The sequence below is a fragment of the Choloepus didactylus genome, chromosome 7, assembly GCF_015220235.1.
Source record: "Choloepus didactylus isolate mChoDid1 chromosome 7, mChoDid1.pri, whole genome shotgun sequence".
Taxonomy (NCBI): domain Eukaryota; kingdom Metazoa; phylum Chordata; class Mammalia; order Pilosa; family Megalonychidae; genus Choloepus; species Choloepus didactylus.
Window position 1 is genome coordinate 16,755,757 of NC_051313.1, and position 12,804 is coordinate 16,768,560.

The following is a 12,804-nucleotide window of genomic DNA, read 5'->3' on the forward strand; positions in this document are numbered from 1 at the left end:
TTATATTAATAAACTCAACATTATCAGATTTGGAATATTTTTAAAATTAGACTCTTTCCACCCTGAAGATGGAAATTATTGTATTATTTTATTATGTGAAAAAAATTAAAATATCACTAGAGGGCAGCAATTACTCAAAAAAGAAATAAGCAAATTCTCAACCTATGGAAAGGACTTTTTTTATAAAAACCCTTCTGGTAAACCACCATTTATATAAATTATTTTGATCAATGATTTGTTCACCAGTAGTCTATAGGCTAAATGCGGGGGTAGGTACTTTTACATATCTTTCATATTTCTAAATTGGTCATCATATAGTTCTTAACTGACTTTCATCCATAGCTTCCATATAGTCTCATTACTCCATGATAACATAATGTACGATAATCAGGATAGCTTTGGAAATGTCGACATTTTTCCTTGTACCTCCAAACTCACAGCATAAATCAAATCTATCTTTACATTCATCCAAAAAGACACACTGTACACACTTAAACTGCAGTACTGTCCTTCACTGTGTGCTATGCACTAAAGCACACGGTAACAGAGCAGACACTTCTGGTACATCTGTCATGAACTGGGGAAACTCAACAAACTCACTTTAAATGAAACCACGTGCTAAAGCAGGCCATATTAACTACTAGGGCTTTCATGGACAGTGAATTATATATCCTATTTTCTTGAATGATATATAGATGATCTATACTCTGTCCGGTTTTCCAGTTTTCCAGTGATATAAATCAATAAATTTGTCCTAATGAGATCTTATTGATTCACAGTTAGAAGGAATCACAGAGTATATTGATAAGTATTACTGTCAAATTCTTTTAATAAGAAAATCTTTTCAAGAGCAGTTTATGGAAAGACTTTGATTTGTGGTAAAATGAGTAAAAGATATATGCATGTAGAAAAGTGAATTCTGAAACTGGAGTTCAGACTCAAAGCTTGTTTTAAAATTAAGACAGTACAGACATCCTTTCAAATTAGCAGCTGAATTGCCCTAATATATTTCTGATCCTTTCTTCTACACTGAGGATACAAAAGATCTCAGGAAACACCCACCTGAGGAAATTCACGATTTTAAAAAAAAGTCTCTGCAAGCTCCATATCTAATCCAGTAATCAGTATTTTATTAAACACATAAAAAGCGATCACACTAGATTTGGAAAAGTAAGAATAAAGATAGGACAAGACCACCTAGATGGCTAGCATATTATACAGTACAAGATGAATGATAAAAAGAAAAGGTTAGAGACTTTAAAAACCCTTCAGAACAACAGTGCCTTAGCAGAAAAGCCACTCAGTTTCACTCTCACCCAAAGTGGGGCCACACCGTGGGATCCAATCTCGGCTTAGAAGTTGACGCTTATGTCCAAAATAATTCCCTGCCTCCCCAAACTAGAAGTAAATCTTCCCTCCTCTGAAATTCCACTAACAATATATCTTATGAAACATACCACTCTTTACCTTGTATTATAGTTCTTTAGTTTCATATGAATTCAGTGAAACTAAACAGTCAATGAGCACAAGATCTGGCCCTAATTCATCTTTATTTTCGCAAAACACCTAAGTCAATATCTTGCACATAGTTGATAGCTAATGTTGGGTGAGTTGCAAAATACTATCTTTTCTTTATAGTAAATTATTCTTAGATTACACTTAATTATTCATATTATTCTTATTTCTTACCAATTTTGCCTTATAGCTTAGTCCACTGTAATTACCAAATTGCAAATCTCCATCCATCATTTTCCAATAAAATACCACTCCCAATATCATAAAGTAGCATGAGGACGCTACTTTAACTCTTCAGATACAAAGATACACTTGCTAAGCTTTTAGTTTTGCACAGAAAACTGAACTATATATGCAAACAGACATCACCTAGCACAGAGCAGAATGACACCGAGTGTTCCTGTGCTCTGCACAGTATTTTCCAACAGGTGATATTGGGGTTTAGGGCACAATTAGTCTTCCTAGTTCAGGACCATCCCACACACTGGAGGTCATTTAGCAACCCTGACTCCAGCCAATAAAATGCCTATAGCATGCCTCAGGAATGTGACAACCAAAAATGCCCCCAAATATTTCCAGAGTCTCATAGAGGGGGCCGTCCCACCCCCACAGAGAACTGTGAACATTACAGTAATCATGAACATAGCTGCTCCCTTGCACCCCAACTCCACTGCTTGGCAGTATTTACAGTTGGCCCTGTGGCTGTCAGCTGAGGCTGCTGAGATACAGGCGGCCAGTGGCCGAGCCCTCCTGCTTCTCTCTCATGCTGGAGCTCATTCTCTACCCCCTTTCTCCTCTCTCTCTCTTTCTCTCTTTCTCTCTCTCTCTGACACACACACACACACACACACACACACAAAACATGGTATAGTAAACAGAATTGACTTTTCTACTGACTGCCATTTGCTTAATTCCTAGGACCCTCAGTTTCCTCATGCATATAAAAGATGCCATTTCTGTGATGCCCAAGAATGACTGAGGTGAAGCTGAAACCATCCACTGACCCAGCGAATCGTGGCTCTAATTGGCAGCAATACTGGGTGCTTATTATGTGCCAGATGCTAACAAAGAGCTCTTGCATGTACTGATGCTATTCTTTTCCCCATGTACTCAGTAAAGTGATTTGCCTAAAATCAAACAGCTAGTAACAGAAGGTTATGCCATGGTTTCAAATCTTTACCTAGAATGCTTACATAATTAGCATGGGCAAAACAACTGCATAACCAAGGGCTACCATTTGATAACAATAATAGAGTACAGAAGACTAAATTAAGAAGAAAATTTATACAGCTAATTCTGTACATTGATTATTAATCAAAATAAATTATAATAAAGATCCCTTCTTTAGCATTTTGATGCTAACTGGGTATAGCTATGTTTAATCACATTAAAGTAATAATCTGGAAAACAACATTCAAGAAAGACATATTACTCACATGTTTACTTCATCCTCATTTAGTAACTGCATCACTAGCAGGGTAATATGGAAAGTACTGTCACCGACCATGGCTTTGGCCAGTCGATCATCTTGCTGTATTATTGCATTTTGTAGGATCTTAATTCCGCTTGTAATCTAATGTCACACACATACACACACACACAAAAAAAACAAAAACAGAAAATATGTACATAAAATTTCTTTATGGCAAAATATAAATCAAGAAGAAAAGCAAAAACCAAAATAAGAACAATTTCAAGATTTTTCAACCAAACAAACTGTTGACTGTTTATTTGTTCTCAAATATCCTGAATAGCTGACTTGGAAGACTTAGGATGTATAGGTTTAAAAATCGCACAATGCTTTTCCACCTTAAGAGCCTGAGGACAAATGCTCTCACTTTACAGGTGGGGTCACTGGTTGAGTGCAAAACCTCTCAATGGTCATGAAGATTTCAGAAACTTCTCCTTGGAATAGATAGTATGACTCGCTATAATTAGGATCATTCCTAAAAATGTCTTATTCTTGCCACAGAAAGCTCACCAGCAGGCATTCCGTTTCCACTGAAGTACCATTTATTTGCCCCCAAGTGAATGTGTCTGAGAACTCATTCCACACAGCCTTAAAGATATTTTAGGAGAGTAAAACTTTTAACAAGAATGACTATCATTGTTTTTCCAGAAGTGCGAGGAGGGGCATAACCCTGAAGAGAGAATTGCAAAGAAATCCAAAGGTTTACATTAGAGAAAACTCGTAAAGCGCACATCCAGTGAAGCCCACCAACCTGGTCACGCGTCTGCTGTCCCCTCCCCCAAAACAGGAAGTGGAAAGATGCATTTCCCTCCTCCACGTCCAGCCAGACCTCCCTTAAACTAATCACATTTCTTCTTGAGTACTTTGAAACAAACAGCAAACTGAGTGATTCCCAGAGAAAAGGCATCAGCACATGGAAGCCCTGAGGAAGAAAGAGAAAAGGAACCTAGAGAGAGGGCTGGCAGTAGGAGCAAGGTCAATAAGAAGAGAATCAGATACAAAAACTGAATCGTGAGCACAACAAACTATTCTGACACTAGAGTAGCTGTTTTATCCTGAACAATGTTCCTATTATCCGTGGAATGTGACTGGGCAAATGATGAGACATTGTCTGGGATCTGACTTCCAGTTTGTCTTTATAATAATCCATATCCCCAAAATAACCTCAGCTTTCCTCTAGTCCTTGCAATCTGGAGGAGACTCACACAGGAGATGGTGTTTCGCTGGTAGGAATTCACATAATAACACCTAAAAGGATATTTCCTAAGGCAAGATGTCCCTTCTATGACACCCAGTACAAGAATATCAACAAGATATTCCACAAGAAAGCACCCTGACAGGACACGCAAAGGTCTTGTGAAGTCGGGGTTCTGCCTACATTAAATAGATAATACTAAATTGGAAACTCCCTGAGGGCAGTGGCTACTGTTTGCTTTCTCATCACAGTGTCTGGGAATGATAATTTTTAAAAATGTATTTAAATTTTAAAAATGCATTTAAATTTAATTTAAATACGTTAAAAAAGTATTTAACCGACAGCAGCAGCAACTAACCTTCAGTGTATGCTCATTAGGTTCTAGACACTGAACTAACCATTTTATATAGATTACCTCAGGAAATCTCTCAACAATCCTGATAGAGTGATGTCAACTCTATTTAAAAAAAAAGAAAAAGAAAAAACTGAAACATAGAAAGATTTAGAAAGTCTCTCCAAAGTCATATACCTAAAAAAGCAAGGGTGCTTGAGAAAAGGATAAAGTTGAGATGCATGAGAAAGAAAAAGGCATCCAAAAGAAAAGATCCAAGGGGGTTGAGGAGGAGAGGAAGAAACGGGAGTGAGGAAAAGATCAGACAGGACTATAAGGAGTTTGTTTTTGAAGAGGGCAAGGAGAAGGGCAGAGATGTGGCTCCTGACTTAAGAAATGAAACACTGGTGGAAAAAAAGTCATTTACAGGGGATTTTAGGAAGTCTCACTGGATACTGTGTAATGGAACACACTGGTCCTAACCAAAAAAAAAAAAAAAAGAAAAAGAAAGAAAAGGCCTCCGGTGTACGTCTACTTGACTTGCCAGTGATTTGACATTTGAATTCTTGAGGGTTTGTTCCCAGGTGCAATGAAGTGCCGAGTATGACTTATGGGGGCAACAGAGCAGCTCAAGGGGTCCGGGTACACAGGCAAAGGGTCTAGCACGGTGGCAAGTAAAACTACTGACATGCTCAAAAATGTCAGGGACCTCAAAATAACATGATTACATATTCAAATCTTAGCTAGTACAAACAGTTATTCTGGCTTATTTTAGCATGAAAAAGTAGCTTAGGTGGAGAGTCTTGTTATATGTTCAGAGAGAAATAAATCGAGGATTCTGGACTCAGGACTCTGGGTTTTAACCCCAGGTCTGCCACAGGTCTCACCGAACCTTCATTTCCTCAACTATAGAACAGGAAGAATAAAATCTGCATTGGGTTGTGTCGAAGATCACATAAACTCGCTCCTGAAAGCACTTTGTGAGCTCTTTACCACAGGCCTAATCAAACATAAGCAGCCCGGCTAATATCTAAATCAGCAGTTCTCTACCCAGGGTGAGTTTGCCCCCAAGGGACACTGGACAATGTCTGGGAACATTTTCTTTTTATTTTTTTGGGGGGAGTGCTACTCACACTTAGTGGGTAGAGTATTTATATTTTCATAATACAAATATTCATATACATACATTCAGAATAATGTTCAAATTTCCATCTATTTTTATTTTTATTTTCAGTATTTTAGTGCAGTGCCCTACATAGAATATTTTTAAACTATTAGAACTTTGAAGTATCCAGTAGCTTGTAAAACTGCTTAAAAAAAAAAAAAAGCAAAACATTTTGGAGACTATACTCCTCTGAAGTCACACAGTACTTGTAATACAGGAATAATCTCAAACCAATGAAAGCTTAAAAGCTAATCTAATCAAGAAATATATTTCTAACTATGCTTTATTGCTCCAGATTAATTTATAATTGATATAATCATATGATTATATCAATTGATAGTATATGATTTCTTTAAATGCTTTTATTCCAAATTATGTTTTAAAAAGGTAAAAGAAAATAAAAATATTCCAGAGCCCTTCTCTTTATACATTAAAAAAAGTACCAGTGTCATGAGAGGCCAAAAGAAACTATTTTTTACAGCCACTGTTTTAAAATTCTATAAAGCCATTGACGCTTATCTGTCACCATAATCCCCCACCATCAGTAGTACTGCACAGCACACATTTGTAAAACCTAATACTATAAAGTCAATAGAAAGCAACTTTTAAAAAGAAAGCTTTATTAGAATCTTGAATATTCCATTTGAGTAATTTCTTTGAGTTTAGAGAACAAAAGCAGATATCTGTTTACTAAATGTCACCACTAAGCCATATTCCACATGCCTAAAAAGTAATGCAATTAGAAAACTTATTTTTTTATCTTTTAAGTTTTCTAATTGAATCAAAGGGTAAGTGAGCTTAAAAGCAATGCCTTAAGTTAGTGTGTTTCTGCATGAGGGCAGGGAGTTACACCCTAGTACATGGGAGGGGAACTTCTTAGACCCTGTCTTTGACATTACTTTTGGAGTTTTTCTAAGCTGTAACATATATTGTTACTAAATTTGCTGCCTTATTAAGATTTACTAGAATTGCTGCCTAACTTTTCTTCAGAATTGAATAATCTTTGTGTTGCTTGTCCAGTAACATAAAAAGAACTTGAAAAAATCAATGATCTAGCAAAAACTAGTCAAAGTACAAACTCAACCAAAGGAGGAGAAGGATTTTCTATATCTCCCGAGTGTTTAGCATATACATAATAACAAACACTTTTACTATTACACTTTCCAGAATGGAACCTAATGCACAAATCTACTTCCATATTTTCAAAAAGACCAGCAATTTTCACACCACAAAATGAGGAAATACAGAATTAAATGTAACAAATGCCATTTAAAACCCCAAAAGAGAATGTTAGTTTCCCATTAATATAAAAAAATTATCTTACCCCCCCAAAAATAATATACTACTAATTTCAATCAGCTTCTGACTGTTATCTTGCATTTTTTCAAGATTGATTTATCTTATATTATGACCTCCTACAAAAAAGTGTATAAAATCAACATACGTAAATACAGCTAGAATAAACAAACAATTTTGGCCACTTAAAAAACACTTCGGATTTATTACAATTCCATCAAAAATTTTTCTTCTTTAATTTTAACCAGGTAATGGAGAAACATATTCTTGTATATAATTGCAATTAAGGTATTTTTATGCAGTTACTCTAACTAATTTTGAAATTCTATTACTTAGAAATATGAAACCATGATTTCCCATTAAAAGAATTCCAAATTTCTAAGAATGTGTTTAAAAATCAAAAACTCATGGAAGTCTGAATGCTCAGTTCTTTAAAACTAGATGCCAACAAGTAGAGGCTCAAAGTAGAGCAACTCATTGTAAGTGTGCTGGCTTCTAAAAGCTTGTTTGCTTTTTTTTTAATTGGAACTGGAATACAGTTTCCCATGGAAACAATGTTATAAATGGTGCCTCTTTTTCCCAGGCCTTTCCACAAAAGTACCTACTTACTTTAAAAAAGAAAATTAACTTTAGGTGCTTTAAAACAAAAACAAAAAACAAACAAAAAAGGTGCTCCTACTCACAGAAGAAATAAAATATACCTCCAACCCTTGCCACTTTCTGTATCTCCTACCCATGTTTGTAAGTAAGCTTTCTGTCAACATTAAATTATTTGGGTTCAAGGTTACTTGAAACCTGCATTCCCAACAAATACAAGTCACCATCTCCGTCCCCCAAATAACTGTTCTTGAACCTGTGCGATGAAACCAGCAATTGTAATACTGAATTCATTATTTTTAAGTGTTCTAGTTGTAACTTGTTATGCAGAAACACCAACAACGCCCCCCCCCCCAAACCTCAGCTTTTTTGTCCTGATTCCTGTTCTCCACCAAGCACAATCCTAGGTACAGGGAATGAACTAAAAGCCTAAGGGGTCGAGTTACAACAATGACTAGTAACAAGAGGAAAGTGTTTAAAGAAATAAAACAAATTACAGTTACTAGGATAGCTAAGAGATTTTAATTGGAGTCAGAATGTCATTCTGAAGATTACTCTTAGGCGATTCTCACCCAGATATCACAAACTGCCCAAGTATGCAACGTCTCAAACAACAATGCTCCACAAAACCCTGAGGACATCCGGACACGACAAATAAACCACAAGATAAAGAACTCAGTTAAGTATCTGACCTGAAGGACAATTTGAGTATCCTAAATATCCAGACACAAAGCGACAAATATGATCTCACTGATTTGAAACAGAATAAGCAAACTCACAGAGTCAGAATTTGGAATATAGGTAACCAGGGGACAGGGTGGAGACAGGGAATGGATAGTTAAGGCTTAAAATGTACTGGGGTACTTATTTAGAATGATGGAAATGTTTTGGTAAGGGATGGTGATGATGGTGGCATTGTGAATGCAATTAATAGTGATGAGATATATCTGAATATGATTAAAAGGAGAAATATTGATGGTATACATGGTAACACAGTAAAAATTTTAAAAAAAAGAATCCATATACCTATATCACATAAACAGTGAACCCTAAGTTAAACCATAGGCTTTATAGCACAACATAAAAATGTGCTATTATCAATTGTAACAAATGTTCCACACCAATGCAAGGTATTGGTGGTGCGGTGCCATATGGTAATCCTGTATTTTGTGCAAGATTCTTCTGCAAACCTACAATTTCTCCAATTAAAAACAAACAAAAAGCCTTGCCTGGAAAGGCTAAGAAGAGACACGATTTGAGCTGCTACCTGAATCTGTGCTTCCCGAATTGCAATTCTAAGACCCCAAATAAATGCATTTAGTGCTTTGCAGTTTAATTTGTTATCTCCAGGTTGACAAAAGCTTCAAAAGCCTTGGGGGGTGGGGAGGGAGCTGGGTACCTGACCCGGACAGACTGGTCCAGGGAAGTTTGAGCTGAGATTTTGCCATTAACAAAAGTAAGGGGGTCTCCGAGCCAGAGACGGCCTGCCCCGAGCCGGGGGCTGCCGAGTCCCGGGAGGCCAGAGCTGAGCAGAAAGAACAAGGCGGCGGCCAGGGAGGGCAGGCAGCCTGGGCAGGGCTGAAATGACACGGCAAGCAGTTCAGTTTGTCTTTATCCAACCACCAGCGGAAACTACTCTGGTGTGTCAGCAGGTAGGTGACAGGTCCAGCAATCATTTGAGATACTTTCACTTCCCTTTTATACGTGAAGAAACTGAAACGCAAAGGCATTAGGTAGCCTGCCCCGCATCCACAGCTGGGGTGGTGACCGACTAGCCCACCCCCTCCACGGAGGCTGAGAAGCGGGGACAAAGGCGAGCGCCGCCCGCCGGGCCAAGCCCACACCGCTTCCTCCTCCCGGCCCCCCGTGGCCGCAGCCGCGGAACCCAGCCGCGGAGAGAGCCTCTCACCCCTTCCTGTTGGGGACGATTAAGGTAGCATGTATAAAATCCACCCTCAGCGATGCCGGAGATATGCAACATGACAGATGGGGCTAATGTAACAACAGTTTAAGTTGCCCTCAGCCTTCTACGGAAGTGATAGCCCTTCGTGCCTAAGATTCACATCTAGAGTGCTAGCTTTACTACCTGCCTTCTACCCCAGCAACAGTAGCCACCAATCCTGTGCTAGCCTTACATCTGCCATCCGCCCTAGCAACAGCAGCAGCCAATCCTAGGCCGCCACCCATTCGTACTAGCCACTCCCTCTACCTTAGGGTATATATACCCTGCCTCTTCAATAAAGTTTTGCAGCTTGATCAGAAACCTGTGTTGCTGTCGTTCCTCGAGTCTCTTGTCCCATACCATTCCTCCCTCACAGGATTTGGAGCTTCCGTTGAACGTCCCGCCGGCCGGGACAAACTGGCGCCCAACGTGGGGCCCTGAATTCTGTGAGAGACGGAACGCCGCACTCAAGGAGAGAGGTACCTCACACTCACCGCACCCAGGATCGCCGCGAATAAACTCGGTCGCGAGACAGATCCGTTCAGCAGTCAAAGAAAGAAAGAAAACCACACCAGGGATCACCGCGGGGAAGCGCGCTCGCGAGACAGATCCGTTCACCAGTTGATCAGTGTCGGCGAAAGGAAAGAAGAAGAAGAAAAGAAAGCAACAAAAGGTAAGCCCCCCCACCCTTATCATGGGACAAGGAATTTCCCAACACGAATTATATGTTAGTCAAGTTAAGCAATCACTCAAGGCACGAGGAACACGAGTTAAGAAAAAAGATCTCACGCGCTTTTTTAATTTCCTGTTACAAACCTGCCCTTGGTTCCCTCAAGAAGGTACTATAGATCACCAGTGCTGGCTAAGAGTTGGAGATTGTTTAAAAGATTATTTTCGAACCTTTGGTCCTGAAAAGGTCCCGGTTACTGCCTTTTCTTATTGGAACCTAATTAATGAAATTCTAAAAGTCCACTCTTCAGCTCCAGACGTTCAAAACCTCTGTAAATTAGGAGAGGAAGCTTTGAAAGAGCACTCTCGCCCTGCTTCAGCGTGCGGCTCAGTAATTATTAACATGCCTGAATATCCTTTAAACGAAAATTCTAACAGGGATAGGCCAAATACCCCAACCAGTCAAGTCAGTTTGTCACCCGATCAGTATGAAATCAAACCAAAGGCTAAAATTTCTCCCACTTTGGAGGGACCGGAGGTTAAAATTTCTCCCTCTTTAGAAAACAACTCCCTTCCTCCGTTTCGGCCACCCCCTTATGCACCCGATTTTTTCAAACCATACTCTCATTTTTATCCAGTTATGCCCTTATCTCAGTTTCATGCTTTAGAAGAAGCCACAGAAAATCTCCGGCTACACGCCGATAATTTTAGAGAAACTTTTAAACAGGAGCGGCAGCATACCGCCGATTTGCTCGCGGACCTCCGGTCGGCAACTCAAAGCATTGCAGCCCTTTCGCTTCCAGAAAATGCCCGCTCATCGCGCCTCCATTGTACTCACCGCGCCTATGCTTTTCCGGTTACGCGTAGTCAGACTCGAGATTCTCAAAATGGCGTCGCCGGCTCCCAAAATGGCGCTGCCGGTTCTCAACATGGTGTCGCGGGTTCCAAAAATGGCGATTCTGGTAGCGATAGCGAGGAGAGTAATAAATCAGATTCCCCCGACTCTAGCGAAGGAGAGCAGGAGGAAGCTAGTTCCACCTCAACTGCTAAATATAAAAAACTTAGTCTAACATATCTAGAGAAATTAAAAAAGGCAGTGAGTGATTATGGCGCTACCGCTCCCTTCACGCTCGCACTACTGGAGAGCCTTAGTGAAAAGGAACTTATTCCTAACGATTGGTTCCAGCTAGCCAGAGCTGCCTTGTCTGGCGGTGATTTCCTGTTATGGAAATCTGATTATGAGGAGCATTGTAAAAAGTATGCCACCCACAATGCCCGTAAGGCCACTTCTAAAACTTGGACCTTAAATAAATTTTTAGGTCAAAGTCCCTACCGTCAAAATGATAAGCAGGCTCAATTCCCCCCAGGTCTCTTAGCGCAAATACAAACGGCTGCACTTAGAGCATGGAAAAAACTTCCGCAAAAGGGCGCCGCCACTGCCTCTCTCGCTAAATTAAGACAGGGGCCTGATGAGCCGTATACTGATTTCCTTAGCCGCCTGCAAAACATGGCTGAGCGCTTATTTGGGGCTAGCGAAAACGAAAGTGATTTTATTAAGCACCTGGCCTATGAGAATGCTAACGCTGCCTGCCAAGCAGCAATCCGTCCCTTTCGTAATACTAGCCTTAATAATTACATAAAGCTCTGTTCTGGCATCGGGCCCACTCAAACCCTTGGAATAGCTATTGGCGCCGCTCTTCAAAATTTTGCAGCGCAGCATAAAAATTTTACGGCACAAGCAAAGCCCCCAACATGCTATAACTGTAAGCAACCAGGCCATTTCTCAAAAAATTGTCCTGTGCCGCGAATTAATTCCCCCTTACCCACTATCAACCAACCCCTATTGCCGCCCTCTATTTGTCCCCGCTGTAAAAGAGGGTTTCACTGGGCGTCTGAATGCCATTCTCAGACAGACATAAACGGCCAACCCCTTAAGCCTAAGCCTCAGGGAAACTTCCAATGGGGCCGGCCCCAGGCCCCGACCAGAACGAACCCAGGGGCAGTACAGTTTGTTCAGCCATCCCCAGTCGCAGTACCTGCGCTCCCAACCATAAACCATGCTGCTATATCTCAGACTTATGGAGAGCAACAGCAGGGAGCGCAGGAATGGACCTCTGTACCGCCTCCGAATCAATATTAACCCCAGAAAACAGTCCTCTCCTCATACCAACAGGAGTCTATGGACCTTTACCCCCTAATACTTTTGGTCTCATTCTAGGAAGAGCTAGTGTCACCCTGCGTGGAGTTCAAATCATCCCAGGTGTGCTAAATAATGACTTTAGAGGTGAAATACAAATAATCGCAGCCACCTCAAACAATATTATCTCTATTCCTTCTGGCACTCGAATAGCGCAACTTATCATACTCCCCGTTCAGCATGTTAACTCAAACTTCAAAAAACTCCAGCGCCCTACAGAGGCCCCTAGATCTTCCGATATCTTTTGGGCACAGCCAATATCCCATAATCGGCCCATCTTACGATTAAAATTAAATGGTAAATCATTCGAAGGTATCTTAGACACAGGGGCTGACGCCACAATTATATCTTCAAATCACTGGCCTAAATCCTGGCCGCTTACAGCCGCTGCCACCTACTTACAAGGAATAGGCGAAACCACAAATC

At 40.2% G+C, this 12,804-nt stretch overlaps 1 protein-coding gene across 4 annotated transcripts in view; it reads right to left on the reverse strand.

Annotated features, from left to right (window-relative positions):
* AKAP7 (A-kinase anchoring protein 7) overlaps positions 1–12,804 on the reverse strand; it is a 166,182-nt gene that overhangs the window by 121,763 nt on the left and 31,615 nt on the right. For all 4 annotated transcript variants that reach the window (XM_037842762.1, XM_037842765.1, XM_037842766.1 and 1 more), the window contains exon 4: positions 2,952–3,088. In XM_037842762.1, the coding sequence (XP_037698690.1) occupies positions 2,952–3,088 (137 nt within the window). The remainder of the gene's footprint in view (positions 1–2,951; positions 3,089–12,804) is intronic.